Source organism: Aspergillus undulatus, assembly GCF_047715775.1.
Source record: "Aspergillus undulatus strain CBS 261.88 unplaced genomic scaffold BDV17scaffold_76, whole genome shotgun sequence".
Classification (NCBI taxonomy): Eukaryota; Fungi; Ascomycota; class Eurotiomycetes; order Eurotiales; family Aspergillaceae; genus Aspergillus; species Aspergillus undulatus.
Window position 1 is genome coordinate 16,049 of NW_027396680.1, and position 19,371 is coordinate 35,419.

The 19,371-nt window shown below is 51.7% G+C and overlaps 8 protein-coding genes across 8 annotated transcripts; 6 read left to right on the forward strand and 2 right to left on the reverse strand.

The window, feature by feature from the left end:
• Positions 1 to 218: 218 nt before the first annotated feature.
• BDV17DRAFT_275574 (uncharacterized protein) lies at positions 219 to 3,575 on the forward strand. The gene has a single exon (XM_073759230.1). It carries the CDS (start codon positions 696 to 698, stop codon positions 3,408 to 3,410), a length of 2,715 nt encoding a protein of 904 aa, XP_073610835.1. The 5' UTR covers positions 219 to 695; the 3' UTR covers positions 3,411 to 3,575.
• Positions 3,576 to 4,014: 439 nt separating this feature from the next.
• BDV17DRAFT_223338 (uncharacterized protein) lies at positions 4,015 to 5,129 on the forward strand. Its single transcript, XM_073755644.1, has 2 exons — positions 4,015 to 4,665; positions 4,740 to 5,129. The coding sequence occupies exons 1-2, from the start codon at positions 4,196 to 4,198 to the stop codon at positions 4,918 to 4,920; spliced, it is 651 nt and encodes a 216-aa protein (XP_073610836.1). The 5' UTR covers positions 4,015 to 4,195; the 3' UTR covers positions 4,921 to 5,129.
• Positions 5,130 to 6,024: 895 nt separating this feature from the next.
• On the forward strand, positions 6,025 to 6,717 carry BDV17DRAFT_295813 (uncharacterized protein; the record flags this gene model as incomplete). Its single annotated transcript, XM_073763159.1, has 1 exon — positions 6,025 to 6,717. The coding sequence occupies one exon, from the start codon at positions 6,025 to 6,027 to the stop codon at positions 6,715 to 6,717; it is 693 nt and encodes a 230-aa protein (XP_073610837.1).
• Positions 6,718 to 7,905: 1,188 nt separating this feature from the next.
• BDV17DRAFT_223350 (fatty acid desaturase) lies at positions 7,906 to 9,733 on the reverse strand. Its single transcript, XM_073755645.1, has 2 exons — positions 9,447 to 9,733; positions 7,906 to 9,399 (listed from the first exon to the last, which is right to left on the reverse strand). Exons 1-2 carry the CDS (start codon positions 9,638 to 9,640, stop codon positions 8,001 to 8,003), a joined length of 1,593 nt encoding a protein of 530 aa, XP_073610838.1. The 5' UTR covers positions 9,641 to 9,733; the 3' UTR covers positions 7,906 to 8,000.
• Positions 9,614 to 11,186, forward strand: BDV17DRAFT_223383 (uncharacterized protein). The gene is made up of 4 exons (XM_073755646.1): positions 9,614 to 10,102; positions 10,162 to 10,451; positions 10,504 to 10,615; positions 11,015 to 11,186. Exons 1-3 carry the CDS (start codon positions 9,828 to 9,830, stop codon positions 10,539 to 10,541), a joined length of 603 nt encoding a protein of 200 aa, XP_073610839.1. The 5' UTR covers positions 9,614 to 9,827; the 3' UTR covers positions 10,542 to 10,615; positions 11,015 to 11,186.
• BDV17DRAFT_284986 (uncharacterized protein) lies at positions 10,564 to 11,947 on the reverse strand (the record flags this gene model as incomplete). The annotated part of the gene is made up of 6 exons (XM_073760628.1): positions 10,564 to 10,601; positions 10,638 to 11,027; positions 11,080 to 11,147; positions 11,198 to 11,340; positions 11,393 to 11,617; positions 11,663 to 11,947. The coding sequence occupies 6 exons, from the start codon at positions 11,945 to 11,947 to the stop codon at positions 10,564 to 10,566; spliced, it is 1,149 nt and encodes a 382-aa protein (XP_073610840.1).
• Positions 11,948 to 12,684: 737 nt separating this feature from the next.
• Positions 12,685 to 14,449, forward strand: BDV17DRAFT_295816 (putative GABA permease; the record flags this gene model as incomplete). Its single annotated transcript, XM_073763160.1, has 5 exons — positions 12,685 to 12,795; positions 12,849 to 13,033; positions 13,084 to 13,163; positions 13,216 to 13,596; positions 13,659 to 14,449. 5 exons carry the CDS (start codon positions 12,685 to 12,687, stop codon positions 14,447 to 14,449), a joined length of 1,548 nt encoding a protein of 515 aa, XP_073610841.1.
• A 2,416-nt stretch (positions 14,450 to 16,865) lies between these two features.
• BDV17DRAFT_275602 (nucleoside phosphorylase domain-containing protein) lies at positions 16,866 to 18,259 on the forward strand. The gene has a single exon (XM_073759231.1). It carries the CDS (start codon positions 17,322 to 17,324, stop codon positions 18,099 to 18,101), a length of 780 nt encoding a protein of 259 aa, XP_073610842.1. The 5' UTR covers positions 16,866 to 17,321; the 3' UTR covers positions 18,102 to 18,259.
• Positions 18,260 to 19,371: the final 1,112 nt, after the last annotated feature.

Genomic DNA, 19,371 nt, shown 5'->3' on the forward strand with positions numbered 1-19,371 from the left:
GTTACGCTAGTGCAAGGCTGGCGCACGAGAGGCAGTATTGGCCAATCGATTACCTGCAGCCTGAAGCCACACAGGACCAAGGGATAACCATTGGCCCACGTATCAATCTCGGCGCTGAGGATGTCTGCCGGGGCAGTCTGCCTCGAGCGTGCTCCGATTGAGGCAGGATCAGGGGATTCAAGCATTGCTTCTGTCAGGACTTCGCGTTTTTACAGACGGTTTAACAACAGCCTTTCGCCAGTCGTCCTCAAAGCAGGAGCTCCTGCGCAACAAAACCTCCCGTATTTGCTTGCGATGTCTTCGATACAGCGAGTCGCAGCCAGCGCAGTCCAACTCAACCCGAGGCCAACTTTTCTCTCGTTCACGGAAGTTTCGACTTTTCATTATTCAAATGCGACGTTCCTGCCGAGCTGGCTCCCGTCGGAGCATATATCTCGAGGCAGCGACGGCAATCAGCCGAAGAGGGCTCTTTCCATATTCTAGCGCGCAGACTGGGGATCCTCTTTGAGGAGCTTCTCCCCAACGTTCCCTTCCTCCTTAAAGCATACGGGACCCGGGCGAGTGAAATCGTTCGTGAGTTTGACGGAACTGGAACTTCAACAAACAGCATTGCCGGTGGTATCTTTGGCCCGCATCTGGGAATCGATAGTACGAGTATCTGGGCTGGGGCCACGAGTGGCAGCTCCGCGCTTTTGATGCACTTTCTGGCATGTATGCTGGCTCGCATATGGTCACCTCAGGAGGCAACCGCCATATGGGCAGAATTAGTGGACGATCGGCGCCAGCGCGTCAAGCAGCAGGCTGAGGCAGGCGACAGAGCCAGTAATTTCTTCGCCCAGCAAGCAGCACTCTACGACACAGAGTGGCCTCACCTCCAGCGGTGGGACGCAAGCGCTCGAGCGTGGCTGCAGATTGCCGACAACAGCTCGTTGAAAGCACAGCAGAAGAAGGTCGAGTTGATTGTCAACAATCTCTCGGTGGCAGTCCAGACGCAGGTCGCGCCAGATGGTACGCCACTGCGCAAGTCTGGCGAGGCAAGCGTCTATCATAGTGTCCTGCACACGTTTTGCACGGCACTCTCCACCTTGGACTGCCTAATCGCTGGGAAGCCCCAACGTATACTTGACGGAGGAGTCCTGCTTGGCTTCACTTCCTGGCACCTGTATCCCGACCTGGTCGTTCTCGGACCAGAGACGAAAGAAGTCTCTCAAAAGGACCCTCTGGTCGCTGAATGTGGGATCGCAACACTTTCTATCGCGTACCACGAGGATCCCCATGGTGGACAGGATGGCGTCTACTGGTCCCTACCATTGGCCAACCTCCGTTACTATGGCACAGCCCAGCGCAGCCGTTCGTCGCTCCACGATTCTAAACTATCGTTCTCCGAGTTCCCAGCATTGATATTAGGCGCTTCATTAGATTCACTCGACGGGCTCTTCACAGCAGCCGACATACTTAAACTCCTTTGGAAGCGCACCTATGCCGCCTATGAGGATGGATTGCGAAAGGTCCAACTAGCCCCAGTATCCCATGACTCGTCAATTAGAGAGTGGGTCAAGGCGCTGCTGGAGAGCCTGGACTTCGATGATACTATGGTCCACCCGAGCCAGAAGCAACTGTGCTGCACAATGGCTGGGCTGCATCTCCTGTCGCCTCTAGTGAGAGGCGTCGATCTTCTGCTGTCCGGCAAGGAGCAAGAGCGCAAGAGAGCATTGCAACTTGTGAGATATGGGGCCAATTCCGCTACCGGCTGGATTGGGAACCCCAAGAACGCCCCTGCGTCTTCATTCTTTGGCATCTGCAACCTTGACTTTGTACTACAGACCATCATCAATCCCAGTAAGCGGGTCAAAGTTCTCCGTGATGTTTTCCGCTCCCAACGTGACGATCCTGAGGAACATATCATTCGTTTCCGGAGAGAGGACAACACATGGGCGTATGCATCATTGTACGAGCCACAAAGTCTGAGCGGCAGGAAAAGAAACCGGAGCGAGTTTGAGTCTGTCTCAGACGAGGACCTTGGGCCAGACAATTCCGGGCATGAGAAGTGGATCTTTGTCGATTCAAGGATAGACATTGTCAAGTATGAAAGGACCGACATTCCTGCTTACGGATTCAATATGGCAGGGCTTCAGAGACGTGGCTCGGATGATCTGGACATAATGGAGTTCCTGGAGGACCTGGACGACGATTTCATCGAACGCAAGACGGTTTTCTGGGATTTGGTCCTCGGCATCCATAACGTGGCCGGCGTATATCGAAAGGGTTCTGAGCCGACCAGGGAGGTGGGATCGACTCTCCCGCAAGTTCCTCTTCCTATTATCCATGACCTTCTCACCACTGGTGCCCTAAACCTCGAATTGACTCTTGGTCAAATGGAGTGTTTCCTTCGGAAACATCGGCCGAGCCATTTCTTCTCTCTCTTAGCATTGGGCCGCGTTATTGAGCACTATAGGAGAGAGTTGAGGCACGTCAACCTATCTATGAGTGTGATCAAACATGCTCCAGTCACTTGGACGTGGGCGAAGAGCCTGGTGCAAAGGCTCGAGGGCGAACATCTTGTGGCCGCGTCACTGGCACGGGCTGGAAGCGCACCCGACTCAATCTACCCAAGTCCTTTGACTCGTCAAGAAGTTTTCGCATCAATATTACAGTTCGAATCGGGAACCTTGAGCGCCAGCCTGGATGACATGGACCCGGTCATCGCAATATCGAGCAGCAATTCCCTGTTCATTGCGCAAAGACTCCTGGAGGACCCTATGCCGCGAGCAGAGTCGGCGTCACGTACCGTGGCGCACGCAATTGGCAATGTAGGCAAACCGGGAATTGCTCTATTATTCTCCCCGGAGCAGCCACGTGTCCGAGAGCACGACGTCGAAAAGTGGCACGTGGTGAACCACAATCCTTTCAATGGGAGTTCGTCTGGAGGGTCTTTCGGCGGATCCTCCCTTCACATGTCGTTCACAGGATGGGAAGGGCCGCTAAGGGTCCGAGGGCCCTCTGGATTTAGAGGTATGGAGGCATACAACCTGGAGACGCTCATCTCCATGCACGACCACGGTGAATGGGTGGCGGATTTGAATATTCTCAAAGCACTGAATTCTTTCCCGGATGTGGATATCTGCGGAGCGATTGACCAGAAATGTCGCCATGACAAATCCTTCTCAACCGGCGCGCCGGAGCTCGTCTCTATTGATTGCTGGGAAGAGCTTTTGTTTCCAGCTGATAAACCCATGGTACTACGGTCTGGGTCCTCGTGGATGGCACGACTAACGGCCGTGAGTATCGCCTACGCTCGGGGGTATAGGTGTTTTCTTCTTCCCACAGATAAAAGCTTTTGTTGGAGCTGCGTGGTGGACGAGACTGGTGCTGGGCGTCTTGGGGAGCAGGCGATTCTTTTCATTTATTGATAGATTGATGGCCCGATCCATACGCATCCATGCAGACTTCATAATCAGCGATTAGGATCTAGTTTATCCATCCCTTCCCGCCAATTATCAGCCAAGCCCTGTTGCTAGATTTTCACGTCCACTTTCCCCTGGAAGAAGTAGGAAACAATCATGTGCGGCCTAGTATATCCTACACATCGAGATATGAGTTACTGTCTAGAGTGTATTGCAATTCCGAACACACTCCGTGTTTAGGAATAAGACGACTCGCGAGTCCGCTCACCCTCTACTAGTATGGCGCGCCGCAGAGTGTTTCGGATATTATCCCGCGTTATATGGTGCGGTGCCACGGACACGGACGGAATTGGATCAAAGCAGTTGGTAGTCTGAGCGACCACGGATGCGTGCATCTGGCATGGCCACAAATCCAATTCCTGACCAAATTTGTATTTCGTCCATGTCCCGCTGACAACTTCGCTCAATCACGTCAGAGGCTCGTGAGTGAACGTGTGTAGGGTTTATGATTCCAGTTATCATTGGAGAAGCCAAGAAACCAGCGCCAAATCCGGATGGCCTCAAACTCAAGGTAATGTATTGCAGATATAAGAGTCAGAAGTACGCCACAGTCCGTTGCAGCGGATCTGCTGAAGACCCAGAGGGTGTCCGAGCCTCGGGGCCATCAGCGCACATTGTCGAACCTGGCCGGGGGCTTACAGACCAGCACCGGGAGATATGTACCCTTAGGTGGAAGTAAAAGCACCTACCCGTGAATTACTCGCGATTTATATTCAGGTTTCTACAGCAGTATGAAATCTTTCGGAAAGACGAGCAAAGGACTTGATGACACCGACATGAAGCCACCTACTTTTCCCATCCCACTCCAGGCCTGTGCAATATCTCATCTCCATCTCCGCTGCACCTTTACCAGGATGCCCAACGCCAACAGCGCCCTCCGCGACAAGCTCAATCTTCTTCAGGCCTCTGTCCTCGATCCCAACCCGCAACTCCTCTGGGGCACCGCCGTCGGTCATAAATATGCCATCCCAGCCAGCATTCTCGCCCACCATGAGATCCACCTCAGCTCTCATGCGTTCGAGCCTCCTGCCAACGCCGCCACGAACCTCGCCCAGCAACCTCCAATTCTCTTCGAGTTTCGTCGAGCACAGTTTCAGTATGTGGGAAAGTACGAGATCGGCTGGACCAGGGCGGGCAATCCGCGTGACCTTCCAGCCGGCATTGCGACCTTGGAGAGCCTCTGTAATATCAAGCCTGTCTAGTAAGTCTCGCGCTCTGCTTCTTTGGATTACAGTATCCAAGTAAGTGAGTGAGTAACCGTTGTCCGACATTTAGCTGGCCGAGTGCGCTTGTTCCCGACCCGTGTTGGTGGTCCTATATACACGAGTACAGCACGGTGGCGCCAGAGAATCGAACGCTTTACCCGCACGTCCTCCTCGTCAACGCCCTCTTGCATCCCGCCCAGAGATGGGGAGAGCGTCGGCGTGCGGGAGTAGTTCAAGCCTGCTTGGGCTGAATTTTGTAGCCTGCATTGGAAAACGAACAGCCCTGTGCTGTCTCGCCTGCACAATGACCTCCATCGCAGCGGAATGCTTCCGCCTATCTACCGATGTCGTAAGGAAAAACTCGCCGCTGGAGAAAAGATAAGCCTCTGAGAAGGATGGGGATTGATGCGCATTTGTAGACTGCTTCATTGATATTGGTGTCTGTTTCGTTTGTGTGTCGGTCCTGTGATACCGTTGATCACTATTAATCTACGAATTGAATTTGGAGAATTCCAGTTGCCATTCCTGCAAGTAGTACAATGACTAGGGCTTCAGAAGGGAGTACACTTTCACTTTCAGACGGTATCTACATATTATGCAAGCAGCATCATATGAAGACATGCAAACCTCAAGACACCTGATTTCAGCTTCCTTTACTTTAGCATGATCAACAGGTGAACTCGGCTAGTCAAATCCATAAGTTGTATACCACTGACAGCGTATCCCTAACCAGCGAAACAAAGGAGCCCTGGGTTCTCATGACCAACCTTCTGGCAAGTGGGGAGACATTTGTGACAGTTTTGGGAACATGTCATCGTCCTGCTGTCCGAAGAACCACCCACAGCAACGTAAATGTGTAATTTATCCGCTCAGCTAATTCCTTAAAGAAGGAGAGAAAAGTGATGATGGCGATTCATCTCTAGTAGACCGAAACTATTTTCGCCTCCAGCACTAGCCACGAGGGCAAATTGCAACCATTGTATCCGGCCGAAGCGGAAAACGAAGAGCATCGTGTACCTAGGGTACGTTAGTACAGTGCCACCCCGGATTTCCCTATCACTGCAAGAGTCCGGAGGCAATTGCGGGGTGGGGACACCCCTTCACTGCCGAGGCCGCTCTGGGGAGCTATACGTATGTCTTAATAGCGTCGTCACACAGCCTGTTTATGCGTAGGGTTCTCCGCTTTCCGTATAGCTGATCTCGGCCGTATGGTATGTAACCCAGTAGGCAAAGGAAGGTATAGACCCCTCACCCGTGGGGTCGGGGTAACAGAAGGAGAGTAAAAGTATATAGATAACCTCATTCAGTCCGGAGCCAGTCATATTTATATACGCTTCCGGATGACCCAAGTGACAATGGTGGCTCAGCAATTCCTTGGGCTCTTGTCGCTGCTACCTAGCCTAGTCTATAGTCAAGCACCGCAACTAAGCGAATTCTTCAACATAACCACCTTCCCCAACGAACAGAAAGCAAATGTCACACGATATCTCAACGAAGCCGCCGCCCTAGCCACGGACAGTGCAATTAACCAATATTTTCAGGAGCAGTGTATCGAGAAGCAGGTGTATCCGACTCTATTCAAGGCTGAAGCAGGCTACGTGACGCCGTTCTTGCCGTTCAACAATCTCTACTTTGTCGGGCATAGTTATGTCTCTGCATGGGCGTACAATACCTCCGAGGGTATTGTGCTCATCAATGCCCTGGATAACCAGGAGGAGGTCAAAGCGATTCTGATTCCGGGGCTTGAATCGTTTGGGTTATCAGGGGCTGATATTAAGCACCTGATCATCACGCATGAGCATGGGGATCATTATGGCCGGGGCGAATTATATACTGGATACGTACCATCTAGCTATCTACGCGTCCGAGAGGGCATGGGAGGGTATGGGAGGAGATGGGACCAGACGCGGTCCCGCCTGTTCCAGCTCGGGACAAGGTCGTCGGTGACGGGGAGGACCTCACGGTTGGAGGGGTTGACTTCCATACCGTCCTCATGCGCGGACATACCCAGGGTACTCTATCTCTCACCTTCCCCGTGGTGGATATAAAATAATATAAAGACTTGGCCCGCGTGAAGATCCGGCGGGGAACCCGTTCGGCTGTTGGCATTTCTATGATAAAGCTAGAATTGCCCTGATGCAGGATTATGCATTTGGGTTGGGTACTATTGAGTCAAACTTTGGAAAGAAGTAAAGGCACACCTAGAGGTATCATTCTAAATGGGGAGCGAAATCAGCAACTTACAGTTTGTGATGTCGAGCGGTTGGAGACTACCCTGCGCATTAGGCCCCGCAGCCACTGGCTCATATTGACTTAGAGAAGGTGATTCGCTTCACGTCGTGAAGCCCATCGTCATGTACATGATATAAATCACAAACCTGACCAGCAGACTGCCTCCACTGCAGATGGGCGATCCGAGTTGGCTTTTCAATCTGCCTTCTAGTCGGTGCGTATTGGGAACTCTAGGATGGGAACATATTGCATATCGTCTGTGGTATGAAGTAGACTCCACCGCGGTAGATTAAGGAAGGAAGAATCCATTGTGGATGAAGCCGAAATTGTGAAGCAGGGCGAGGAAGAATAGCAGCCCGGACGCTGAATCCAAGGGTGCTAGGATAGCTCGAACGATTGAATCCTGGCCGGACAGCCCGCAGAAGCTGTCCGTCGCAGCAACCACCACTTGCATCCCAAGGGCTATGCCGGTAAATGCGGACGGGGCTGCGGTTGCCATGTCGCAATTCAGGGGTGGCAATATTGTGTGCAGACTCAATGTCGACAAGTGTGTTTACGGAAATGCCTGTGGAGGTAGCAGGCAACGGGGAACTGACCGTATATGTGAGAGAATCTCATGACAAATGTAAGCGCCAGGCCCAGCATACGTGAGAAAGAACAGAAAGGCTGAATTGACCACAGCCTTCTCGGACACATCGACGGCGTCCTTCTCAGCCAATGCGCGCAAACAAGGCTGGCCAGGCGTGATCGCGCGTTGACAATGCATGAAAAAGCAAGAACTCGGTAAGCGATGCTGAACTCCAAGCCCCATTGCGCAGCAGTCTTTTCTTTTTTCGGGCGACGCTGCATGCTATCTTGGCGACCATTCATATGTGATTGCATCTGGTGCGAACCAATCAAGCTAACCATTGCTCAGGATCATGAGGCTGAGCTGACTGGTGAGCAGGGCCTCCTCCTCCCCCCAAGGTGGTTAAACTAGTCTGAATCTTGGCAGTCTTTGCTGTTCAGAACAAGTGGGAACGGTGAGGCAGCAAGTCGCTATTAAGCCCTCTGACTCTAAGGGGCACACATCGGACGTCTAGTAAAGACCTACATACCGCTAATGTCCATGAGGACGCTCAACCCCGGCCCCAACCCTCCCCACCACAACCCTCCTACACTCCTCCAAGATCCTCGCCTGGCGGGCAACCTCCGCCAAACTCCCCACGACCTTCTCATTTCCCTTAACAAACCCATAAAGCGCATACGGAATCCCAACATCCGCACAGAACCCAAGAACTAATTTCTGCACTCGACGCAAGTTATGTCTTGGGACACGCGGGAATAAATGGTGAATCGCCTGGAACTGGAGCCCGCCATGGATCCAGTCTAACCATTCGGGGCAATCGACGTCCATTGTTGTTCGGAGCATGCGTTGCGGGAAGGACTCGGTGGGCCCGAGGTCCGCCGTTGACATTGCGAAGTGCGAGAGGGTGAACTGCACGTGGAGGGGCATTGTTACGGCGTGGGAGATTAGGATGAACAGGATTCGTGTTGTTGGGTCTGGGAGCGAGCGGTAGATAATCCCGTATCCGAACCATATCCAGAAAACCACGTTCCCTGCGATCTCGAAGTAGCGGTGCCACCACGCCAGTCCCTTCCGGGGTCCCTGGCCCTGAGCGAGGAATAGCCACGACTGTACGTATAGGTTAAACCTCCCGAACATGAGGATAATATAATAGAGATAAGCCTGATACGGAACGAATTTCCTCGCAAAGGACGTATACGGCATCAGCCGCTCATGATACGTCGACCACAAACTGCCCAGGAACCGATGGTTCACAGCGAGGAAAGGAAGATGCTGGTTATCGGGATCATGCTCAGGCATATTCGTGACGAGGTGGTGGACGTTATGTGTGCGTTTCCACCACCCTAGGGATAACCCGCCTATGGGGGCGGCGATGATCATGCCGATGAGATTATCGATGAAGAAGTCGTGCGTTATGGCCATGTGGGCGGCGTCGTGCGCGGCGAAGACCATCTGGGACCAGAACCAGCCGAGGAAGATGGCGCTGGTGCAGTACCATTTTATGTGTAGGAGGAAGAGCATGATGCTGAAGAGGAGGGCGCAGCGGGCGAATTCCCAGATGTAGGCCGTGTAGTTGCATTCGTACAGTCCTTCCGCGTGGATTTGGTCGTATAGGGCGCGGTACTTTTCGACGATGTCGGATTGGACTTTTATCTGGAGGGAGGGGTATCGGTCTAGTGTTAGGCTGATCTCATCTTTTGTTTGCGCGTTGAGGAAGGCGAGTTCTTCAGGCGTGTTTCTTTCGTTGGAGAGGTGGAGGGTTTCCAGAGAAGTCGGGTTACCTGAGGCGTCCACGACATTTCTTGACCCTCTTCCCTCTCCATCATAACTCTGCCCCTTCTGAATCGGCGGCACGAGGTTATTCCAGCGCCCTTCAATCCTCCCAATTTGATATCGGTCGATCATTTGGCGCGTTTCGGCGGAGTGCATTCTATTTCGGTCAGTCGCTGTCCAGCTCCCATGGGTGACATCGCCTACACAACAAACTCATCCGTCGCATCTTTCCCGATGAAATGCTGAATGGGCTTATGCCCACCAGGGTGATAAGGAAGCCATGCGTCGAGCCGCAGCACCTTCTGGTCGATGACGATTATGGACTGACCATTGGCAATTAGGTCATCAATCTGTCCAGCAGAGAGGATCCGGTCCTTTGATATTGAAGTTTCACCCATTGCTTGTTGTACAGCTCAAAATCATGCATGACTGGCATCAGGAGACGTCGTGTCTCGAAGGGAGGTGGCTGTGTCGGTTCTCCGTATATCCGAGACCGGAAATAAGCCACATACAGTGAGCAAGCAATAGGGATATATAATATCAGGTGCTCTCGATATAGTCGCCGTCTGTTATTACATTCACCATATGACTGGTGTCTGGCTGCTTTCCAACACCGGTCAGACAACACCTGGCATCATCGTGGATGCAAGTCACAGCTGCCTAGGCCGTTGCCGGGACAAAGACAGCGACGTGGCTGCACCTGGTCATTCAGTGCTGCCGTGGTTGATTTCCTTCACCGCGGGCCCTTTTAAGCACACCGGGAAGGCCTCCATGGAAAGGTATATATTCCTGCCCTCCACAGCGCAAGACCATCGCCAAGCATGTGCTTGCCCTGAAGGGTCTAAAATCGGCTATAATATGTATAGATACCTTGCACTTTCAGAGTGATCAATCGCATTGTCTCACCTTCAAGTTCCAGAGTAGCCGGCGAGGAACCCTCATCAGGTCCCGTACCTAGCCCTGATTCCCACGCTCCCCACCATGCCTTGGCACCGCGGCGGACTTGTGGCCGATGCAACTTAATTTTTAAGACACTGAATCTGAAACGGCCAGACCATCGGTGCGCCCTGTGGCGCTTTTGCTATTTTAGCCTGATTTCACTTGTTTTCAGTTTTCACGCTGTCAAAAAGTCTGGACTTTTGTGTGGGCCGTGGTGGAATGCGGCCCGCACATTACAACGGGAAGGATCCCGGCGGAGTGCAGAGACGTGTGAGGAAATCGAACTGCGATCGACCGTGGAGCTGACACTGACTGACGACAGATCATCTCTGGAAAATCGGGTCTATTGATTGTTTCTGAGATAGTGAATACAGGCCACTATTCAAAGCCGACTCTCCTCATCACGATGATCAACCTCAACTGTAATATCAACAGTGCGCATGACACCCCCCTTACCCTCGCGTGTTAACTGCCTTGTACTCTCTGTCCCCTCACTCTCGCTCGAACCTCGTTCGCCATGCCGCCCACGATAGTGATCCAAGTTTGACGTGATCTCCGTCGTAATCGCGGCATCGGCGGCGTGCGGGTTGAATATGGGCGACTCGCGGCCTCTCTTTTCTCGTGACCGTCCGCGCGACCGGGATTTGCTGCCGCTGCTCGAAGTCTGGTTTATATATCCACTTGCCTTGGGCCGGGAGAGTTCCAGGCCAACTCCGAGAGGGACTTCGGTCGTTGTGAGGCCGGAGTGCAGGCCTGCGAAGATGTGGTAGAGTGTTGGAACGCAGGCGATTGTGACTGTTGTGAGCATCATTGTTTGGCTGATTACCTCGTAGTCAATGATACTCCCTGGTTATGATTAGATTGGACCTGCCTTGCGGCACTGCTTGGAACTACTGACAGGAGACATCCGTCGATCGGGCGAATGAAGGTATTAGGGCTAACTGGGCGATTCCGAGGCCGACAATACTACAAGGCAAGTTAGTGAGCGAGTGTCAGCTAGGCCATGGGTAACCTACCCGATCCTAGTGGAGAAGGAGGACAAGATCTTTATGCGCTTGCGCCAGACCATCTGTACATTGCGCATCATGATAAAAGGCAGGATAACGAGTATAACCTCGGTGAGGACATTGAGAACTGCAACCGGGTAGAAGAGAGCTCCCTGTAGAGCATCAGCCCCGCTGAGTCTTGTCGCATTCCGGGATGTACTATACCTCTCCAGCGCAGCGCCCTGGGGCATAAATCCATGGCTCATGAATATCGCATTGGAGACCGATGCCCAAGATCGCAAATATTGTCCACGCGACAACTATTCCAGTAGTGATCGTGCAGTACCGACGCAGGCTACCGCTCGGAGTGAGCTTCCAGATCAGCAATACCGTCGACATTTTCGACAGAGACAAGACAATGACCAGGAGTATGTGAGCAGCGTATGCAAACTGTTGACGTTAGCCAGTTCATCAAAGTGCCGCGTCTCGTCGCACCTTGTTCATGGCTTGAACATCACTCTCAGAAAGGCGATCCTGATGTCTGCCCAGACCATTATCAACAGCCTTTTGCAGGAGAACGACCTGAATGATGGCGATAATCAATGCAACCCATATCGGGGTATTCACCGCCGTCTGTCGCTGCTTGAAGTAAATCGCAGACCCAAACTTGGCCAGCACAAAGATAACCGCAACAATCAGCAGCGACACGGAAACGAGCGTGATGATCGGGCCACGATTATCGCTAGACAGGCCATGGAATGGGGCCTTTCGATCGGCCATTGTGGGTTCGGGGAGTCACCATGGCATGCGTCAAGAATATGGAACGTAAAAAGGGTGCGGAGACATAATAAAGGCGAGAAAGAAGACAAAGTTTCTTTCAGACGCATTATTCCAAATCCCTACCATTATTAAGTTTGGTCAATTGTTGGAAATGGCCCCGATGCATGCTCAGACCTCTGCTGACGCCCGCAACGAGTGGCTGCTGTTCTGCAGTAAGCACACCATGGCGCTCTCTGCGGCAGGGATGCGCATCCTGGAGCTTCGATTCCGTTCTTTTCTTCCACGATAGCCACGGGGAAATGGGGCCCTTGTCGAGTCATAAATTCCTTGAGACAGCCCTCCAGGATTGAAATTGATTCCGCGAACATCAGCCCATTTTTACTATTGTCCAACGGTCCAGGCCGCTTGTGTGGCTGCGGGCAAGGCTCGCAGCAGGATTTGATCCCTGCATAAGCTGCATCTAACAGCCACCGTCTCGTCGCTAGAAGGTTAACGACAAGGGTTTGCGCCATAGCGAGACCGGTCCGTCCCATTGCGGCACAGCAACCCGCATCTCTTCCCCGTCTCGTTAATCTACCTCTGGGAGATCCTGGTCTGGCAGATGAGGAGGCAAAGATAGTCTGGAGTACTTCTTGCCGTTTTCCGCCCGGGCTTTTCACCCCCCTTAGTTGTGCGTGAAAGTCTCTTTTCTTTTTTTTTTTCTTTCTTTCGTCAAGGCAGGACCAACTGCTGTCAACATGCAGGAAGAAATGCAGATGAAGAGTGGGAGCGCTGTGCGGTCGGAGCCAGCGGGGAGTGGGAATATTGCGCATGAAAGTGTTTCTTATCGACAGAAGCAGCAGCTGGAGGTAAGGACACCTATCCGACCACACCTACCCTTCCAAGTTCTAATAACCGACAGAGGTACTTGAACTTCTTCTCGTCACTCGCATTCTCCGCAACATTACTTGCCACGTGGGAGTCTGCCGGTGGGAGTATACAGGCCGGTCTGGCGAACGGCGGCCCTGCGGGAATTGTCTACGGAATCATCCTCAGTACGGTGGGAAATGTGGCTATTGCCTGCTCCCTAGCTGAGCTTGCCTCGATGTACGTGATTCTACTGACGTTTGTGTCCGCTATGCTGACAGACTGGATAGCCACCCGACCGCTGGTGCTCAATACCACTGGAGCTTTTTCCTCGCCTCGCGAGGGCGTCGCTTCATCAGCTTTTTCCAGGGTGAGGACTCCATTCAGTAGGTCTTTTACTGTCCGAGTGCTAACAAGATAAGGATGGGTTACCGTCTTTTCGTGGTCCGCGCTCGTCTGCATCGCACCTTTCTTTATCGGCAATCAGATCCAGGGCATGGTAAAACTGGCACACCCTGATTATGAGATGGAGAGATGGCGCGGTACATTACTGATGTGGGCGGTTGCACTTATACCAATTATTATCAACGTTTTCGCGCGTCGTGTCCTGGGAGGAATCGAAGTTGCTGCCGGCATAATGCATGTTGTCTTCCTGCCAGTGACCATCGCTGTCTTCGTTATTCTCGCTCCTCGCAATCCCAACTCCTTCGTTTGGGAGACCTTTGTTACTGGCTTGGTTGGATGGAAGAACCCCGGCGCGTCGTTTTCCATTGGCCTTCTCGGTGTCATCACACCCCTAGCTGGTAACCCCCTTCCCTCATGATATGCTACTCCGAGGCGGGTCCCGTCTAATGCATGTCAACAGGCGTTGACGGCGTCATCCACATGGCCGAAGAGGTCAAAAACGCCAAAACGGTCGTCCCCCGCTCGATGATCTACGGTACTATCATCAATGGATCGATGGCATTCTGCTACCTTATTGCCATACTCTACTGCATGGGCGATTACACAGAAGCACTCATGAGTCCAACCGGTTATCCTATCATCACGATCGCCTACCAAGCCACCGGCTCTCTACCCGCAACCTTCGTCCTCATGGCCATGGGTATGGTACCCGGGTGGATCGCCTTTTTCAACGGCCTTGCATCAGTCACCCGCCTTGCCTGGGCATTTGCTCGAGACAATGGCCTTCCTTTCTCCGACTACTTCGCCCGCGTTGACCCAAGGTATAAGATCCCGCTTCGCGCGCTCTTCCTAGTCGCGTCAATCCTTGTCGCCCTCTCATTCATCCAAATCGGATCCACATCGGCGTTTAATGCCATCCTTTCGCTTAGCACTTTGGGCCTCTATATCTCCTACCTGATCCCCCTCTGGCTTCTCGTCTTCAAGCGCCTCACGGCTCCGCATGATATACCTAAGGGTACCTTCAATTTGGGCAAGTGGGGTCTTCCTATCAATCTACTTGCGATTCTCTTCGCGACCTACTTTGCCATCTTCCTGCCGTTCCCGGCCGAGCTGCCCGTTACTGGTGAAAATATGAATTATGCAGGGCCAGTACTGGGGTTCGTCATGCTCTTTGCCTGTGCAGATTGGCTAGTTAGAGGGCGGTTCAAATGGGAGGGCCCGACTATGAAGCCTTATGCCAGGGATCTATAAGGGGATGCTCAAGAGGGTGGCGGTAGAAAGGTAGCTGGGGAAATGGAGGCTCGTTGCATGTAAATATATAATTTCCCGGTCTTTGTTTTCGGGACACATTTGTATCCATGGGGTCCGCTACACTGTCAAATCCAAGTCCATTCGTCTACTGACATTCTCCGGGGCTTGACCTCCCAATGGCTGCACTCCAAACATTTGATCAGTATGAGGACTAGATTGGTGCGCAGACAGGGCAGGCGGGCCACACAAGTTGTTGGGGCCTGAGGGCCTCAGGCCTAGATAGATCGCGTCCGTACTAGGCTAGTGGCACGTGATCTACGGACCCATATAATCACCAGAACCTTCCATGTTTCAGAATCGTCAATCATTAGATCTACATTACCGAGTCCACAGACAAAACGCGGGAGATTCTCTGTCGAATCTCGACGGGAAAAGCAAATCTGATCAGATTACGACTGCAGCCGTTCTTCTTCAAGAGCTTAAAGCTGATATGCCGTTTTGGACTTGGCTCCATTATAGGGATTTCGACAAGGAGCATATGGACACATACAGTGAAATGAATTTCTGGAATCTCTGTGAGCAGGCGCAATACGAAGCCAAGGAAGATCTCTGAATTGGCGGCCCGGAGGATGAAAAAGGGAAAGAATAAGAATAAGACCTCAGAGTGAGAGAAGATGTGGAGACTCCCCGATGAGCACTACCATGTCTGCCTGTGTGAGCGCCTTCTCGAGACGGGGAGTCATCACGTGATCTACCGAGTGCTCACTGTCAGGTCGTCCATTCTTCATCTGATACTCGAACCCCAAGCCGGTCAAGCAGCCAAGCTACACCTTCGCCCAGCATGCCAGGCCCTCAACGTGTCTTCCAACTGTTTCCCCGTTTCCTCTCGAGTTCCGGTCCGTGGTCTGGCGGGAGTGTTTACCCCAGCGCGTGATGGAGCTCGACTACCAGCAAGATGATTTTTTCTGGGACGAGGACCCACCATGCAGCAAAACTCGCTCCATATCAATCAATAACAAATATTTATCACCAGTAGCCTCCGATAGTTTAGCTGACAAAACACGTGGTCCTCCCTGTTTCTCCAACAGGAAATACATTAGGGCGGCTAGCCCTAGGGTGAAGTACCTTTGCTGCCTCTATATGCTCAAGAGGTATGTTCTGAGCGAGCTCTCGTACGATTCACAACTCAATAACTGGATTACTCACATTGCAGCAGCGCGCTAAGAAATCGCGTGCCTGCCCCGAAAGCTCGGCCATGATCGTCTTACCAAGAAAGATCTCACCCGTAAGATTCCCATTGATATGCCTCTTTTCAGGGGTGCGTCTGACGCTGCTGGAACCTGGCTTTGTGTGCTTCCGAATCTTGCGGCGCCCCTCCCAGCATATCGTCATGGATATTACGTGAGGGAGGTAGGATTCACCACAAAATGTGGACAGCCCACTGGTAGAGTCTTGTCTCTAGGTCTCTGAATGGAGTGCGGTTGTCAGTCACGAACCAGGCACCGGCAACTGTTGCGAGCCAGCGAGTTCGCTCTATTATAGATACCACCACTCGTAATGCCGCCCATCCGAAACCGGCGTCGAATCCTAGAGTGTCGATAATAAAGGAGTTTTTGCCATCGATGGTTTGCCATCTATGGTCGTGTTGACTATGTGGCAGTTGGTGGTCCTTTAAACAATAGTTGGTAAACGAGGCAACCACCGCTGGGAGCTTTAGTAGATGAACCAGAAGCGAGTCCGTCGGCTGCAATAGCCGTGCCATCATCCAGAGTTGAATTAAAGATGCCTTTCAGTGTCAGGCCGGCCGATAATGAGGAATGCTCGGGCTGGCGTGGAGGCTTTCTTAATGGCGTCGAGGAATGCTTGCGTAAGTTGCTTGTAGTTGTTTGCTGCTGATGCCATTTTATAACGGTAGAGTGACCAGAAAAAAATGAGCATGGGTAGTCTGTATGACATAGAAATCTGTGTATCTTAGTAGACTCGGTTTACTCTCTAATTCCCTACCGGTCTGGAAAGAAGAAAGAGCCGCAAAGGCTCCGCCCTCTGTCTTTGGTTCATCTGGTCGCACCGCCATGACATGACTTCGCCCGAAAATGCCAATCAAACACGCACCTACGCAATTCTGCATGAAAGGAAAATCAATCTGACCAGCCACACTCATGCGGTTAGCCGGCTGACTTCGTGCTTCCACCCAGTCCGAGAACGGGCGGCTGCAGCCTCGCACCGGGACGCTGCGGCACTGGATATTAGACGGAAAACAGAATAGTTCAACAATAGCTTGATTGACGTGGACAAACCAAGGTGTGTCTGTGATTTGTAGAGAGGCTGTGCTTATCCCGCTCTTACAGTGCGGGGTTGTCAGTCACTGTGGTGATTGATTGTCTGACACAGTCAGACGGACAAAGGTTTCTATGCACGCACGTCCGCAGTGTCCGAGCCAGCAACCCAGGGAAGCCAACCACAGAGGGATGGACGGCTCGGCCTATGATTTTGGAAAGGCACAACAGTCAGATATAAAGGATGACGCTGATCTGACATCCTTATCAGTGAGCCCTAAGCTATACAATTCAAGCCCTTGCATGTTTCGACCTCTGCAACCCCTCAAACGATCGATGAATTCTACCATTACAATACACTGCCATGCCATTTCGGCCACGGCACGAGGATTACACAGTGGCGTGGATTGCGCCCCTGTATTTCGAAGCAAGCGCGGGGCACTGCTCATGTTGGATGAGCAACACCAGGCACTGGAACGCAACCCCGGGCAGACAGTGGTGTACCAACTCGGTCGCATCAAGGACCACTACGTTGTCATCGCAGGCTATCCCGCCGAGGAAAGGGAATCGGCGTTGCAGCTGCCATTGCCGCCGAAATGAATCGAGATTTTCCAAACCTAGAAGTCGCACTGCTCGTTGGTATTGGTGCTGGAATCCCATCGCCTAGATGTGATATCCGCCTCGGGGACGTTGCCATTGCGGTACCAGTGGATAATCACGCAGGGGTGTTAGGGTACGACATGATTAGCGTTAGCTCAGAAAGAAACGTTCTAATGGGACGGCAGAACGCAACACACCCGGCGCTTGGGTCTGCGATCTCGGTCCTCCGATCACGAGAACTAGCTGGTAGCAACGACTTCACGACGCACCTTACTCCGCTGAGCAAAACTCCTTTCAGGCGGCCAAGCGCCTGCATAGACTCCAGGGGTCGGGTGGCGCATTACGGCTGTATTCTGTCTGGAAATAAAGTCATACGAGATGCCACAGAGCGCGACAAATTGCAGAAACTCTACAACGCGACTGCTATCGAAATGGAAGCCGCGGGGACAATGAACAGACTTCCTGTAGCGGTCATATGGGGGATCAGTGACTATGGAGACGCCGACAAGATGGATGAACGGCAGCTCTATGCCGCTGCATCAGCCGCAGCGTACGCAAAGGAGTTGCTCTTACAACTACCACCTCTCCGTCGATATAGGGACGCATCTTCATCACCGGCAACTAGGATGCTACTAGCGGACCTCTACATGTTATTAGACAAAAGAGAAGAACAGAGGATGGGTGAACGGCTAGACTGGAGGAATTCGGTGTTTGACCTACTGAAGCTGCTCGGGCTCGACCACATCAGGGCAGGCTCGGGCACGATTGGCCAGTAGATGGAAGGTGCTGGTAGGTGAAGAGGGCAGCGCCGTTCGCAATGTTGCCCTACATGGCGCTATCATGGATGAACTTGCGGCAAGCTGGGGAGTTGTCCCGGAAAGTCTTGCCCGGGCTCTCTCTTATTGACTGCAGGGGTTCTACTGGGATACAGCCGCTAGGATATGTCACAGAAAATACCCAATATTATAAATAGCTCAGACAGGCACAATCAGTTACTATTTCTTCATACAGCAGCAGCGTCCAGGCAGCTCAGGAGTTGAATAGTGGCAGCAAGTCCGCTAAGACATCCTTTCCATTCTACAGTGAAGTACGTCTGTCTATCTGACAACAAGAGTGCGACATAACAAATCTGCTCCTGTAGGGCGGCTTTAAGATGTTGATACTTGACCTGCCGGCCGTTCCAAAAAACATTAATACTGTAGTCGGAGTTCGTTTCCAGGTTCGACCCCTCATTGTATCTAGGTGTCTATCGAAGAGATCGATAAGAGAATCGTCTAGTGAAATAGAGAATCCTATCATCAAGAAGGAATCCGCTCCTTAGTAGGCTACGTACGTGTAGCCAATACAGCATTAATCTGCCCTTTTTCCCCTGTGCATGCATATTCCATAGCAGAATCTGTTCGGTAATCCGACTTCTAACTTCGTGGCGGTTGGAAAACTCCGGCAAAATGAGGGACTGCTCTTGGCCTATATAGCGGCGAGGCATTGGGTGGTGATTGGTGGCACTTCTGGGTTGGGCGTGGTCGTTTCCGGATATGGCGGCCCCTAAAGGCAAATTACTTAAATAATTAAACCTGGGGCCTGAAGACCCCCATGGCTTGCAGCAAGCTTATCCTAAGAGAGGATCAAGTAATACTAGCTTAAATATATTACTATTAGCAGAAGGGTAGATCAATCTTATATATAATTATTATTTCTAGGCTAGATATTACTTATATAGTAAACAAGCTAGCTAAATTTCTCATGAATCCTTCAGAGAAATATCTTAAGGTAATAGATTAAGTAATTATATACTTTTATACTATATAATATATAGCAATTAAATATTCTGGCTTGATAAATCAAAACAAGACCTTTATATATACTAGCAATACTTCCTTTATAGATTATAAAGATTAGACGAGCACTAAAGGATATCTCTGCAAGTTATATAATAATCTATTTAATTAGCAAGCAAGCAAGTAATATATAGTTATAATCTCTATAACTAAAGCAGAACTACTAGCTATATCTAAAGCCGCGAAGTTAACCTTCTAGTAAAAATAC

What these genes read in the sequence shown, in the direction of transcription:
- BDV17DRAFT_275574 (XM_073759230.1), top strand. Translation starts at nt 696, where the DNA reads ATGCACTTTCTGGCATGTATGCTGGCTCGCATATGGTCACCTCAGGAG.
- BDV17DRAFT_223338 (XM_073755644.1), top strand. Translation starts at nt 4,196, where the DNA reads ATGAAATCTTTCGGAAAGACGAGCAAAGGACTTGATGACACCGACATG. An exon ending in TGTAATATCAAGCCTGTCTA is followed by an intron (nt 4,666 to 4,739) that starts GTAAGTCTCGCG and finishes TCCGACATTTAG; the next exon opens with CTGGCCGAGTGCGCTTGTTC.
- BDV17DRAFT_223350 (XM_073755645.1), bottom strand. Translation starts at nt 9,640, where the DNA reads ATGGGTGAAACTTCAATATCAAAGGACCGGATCCTCTCTGCTGGACAG. An exon ending in GCGACGGATGAGTTTGTTGT is followed by an intron (nt 9,400 to 9,446) that starts GTAGGCGATGTC and finishes TGACCGAAATAG; the next exon opens with AATGCACTCCGCCGAAACGC.
- BDV17DRAFT_223383 (XM_073755646.1), top strand. Translation starts at nt 9,828, where the DNA reads ATGACTGGTGTCTGGCTGCTTTCCAACACCGGTCAGACAACACCTGGC. An exon ending in TCTAAAATCGGCTATAATAT is followed by an intron (nt 10,103 to 10,161) that starts GTATAGATACCT and finishes TTCAAGTTCCAG; the next exon opens with AGTAGCCGGCGAGGAACCCT. An exon ending in CCGGCGGAGTGCAGAGACGT is followed by an intron (nt 10,452 to 10,503) that starts GTGAGGAAATCG and finishes GACTGACGACAG; the next exon opens with ATCATCTCTGGAAAATCGGG.
- BDV17DRAFT_275602 (XM_073759231.1), top strand. Translation starts at nt 17,322, where the DNA reads ATGAATCGAGATTTTCCAAACCTAGAAGTCGCACTGCTCGTTGGTATT.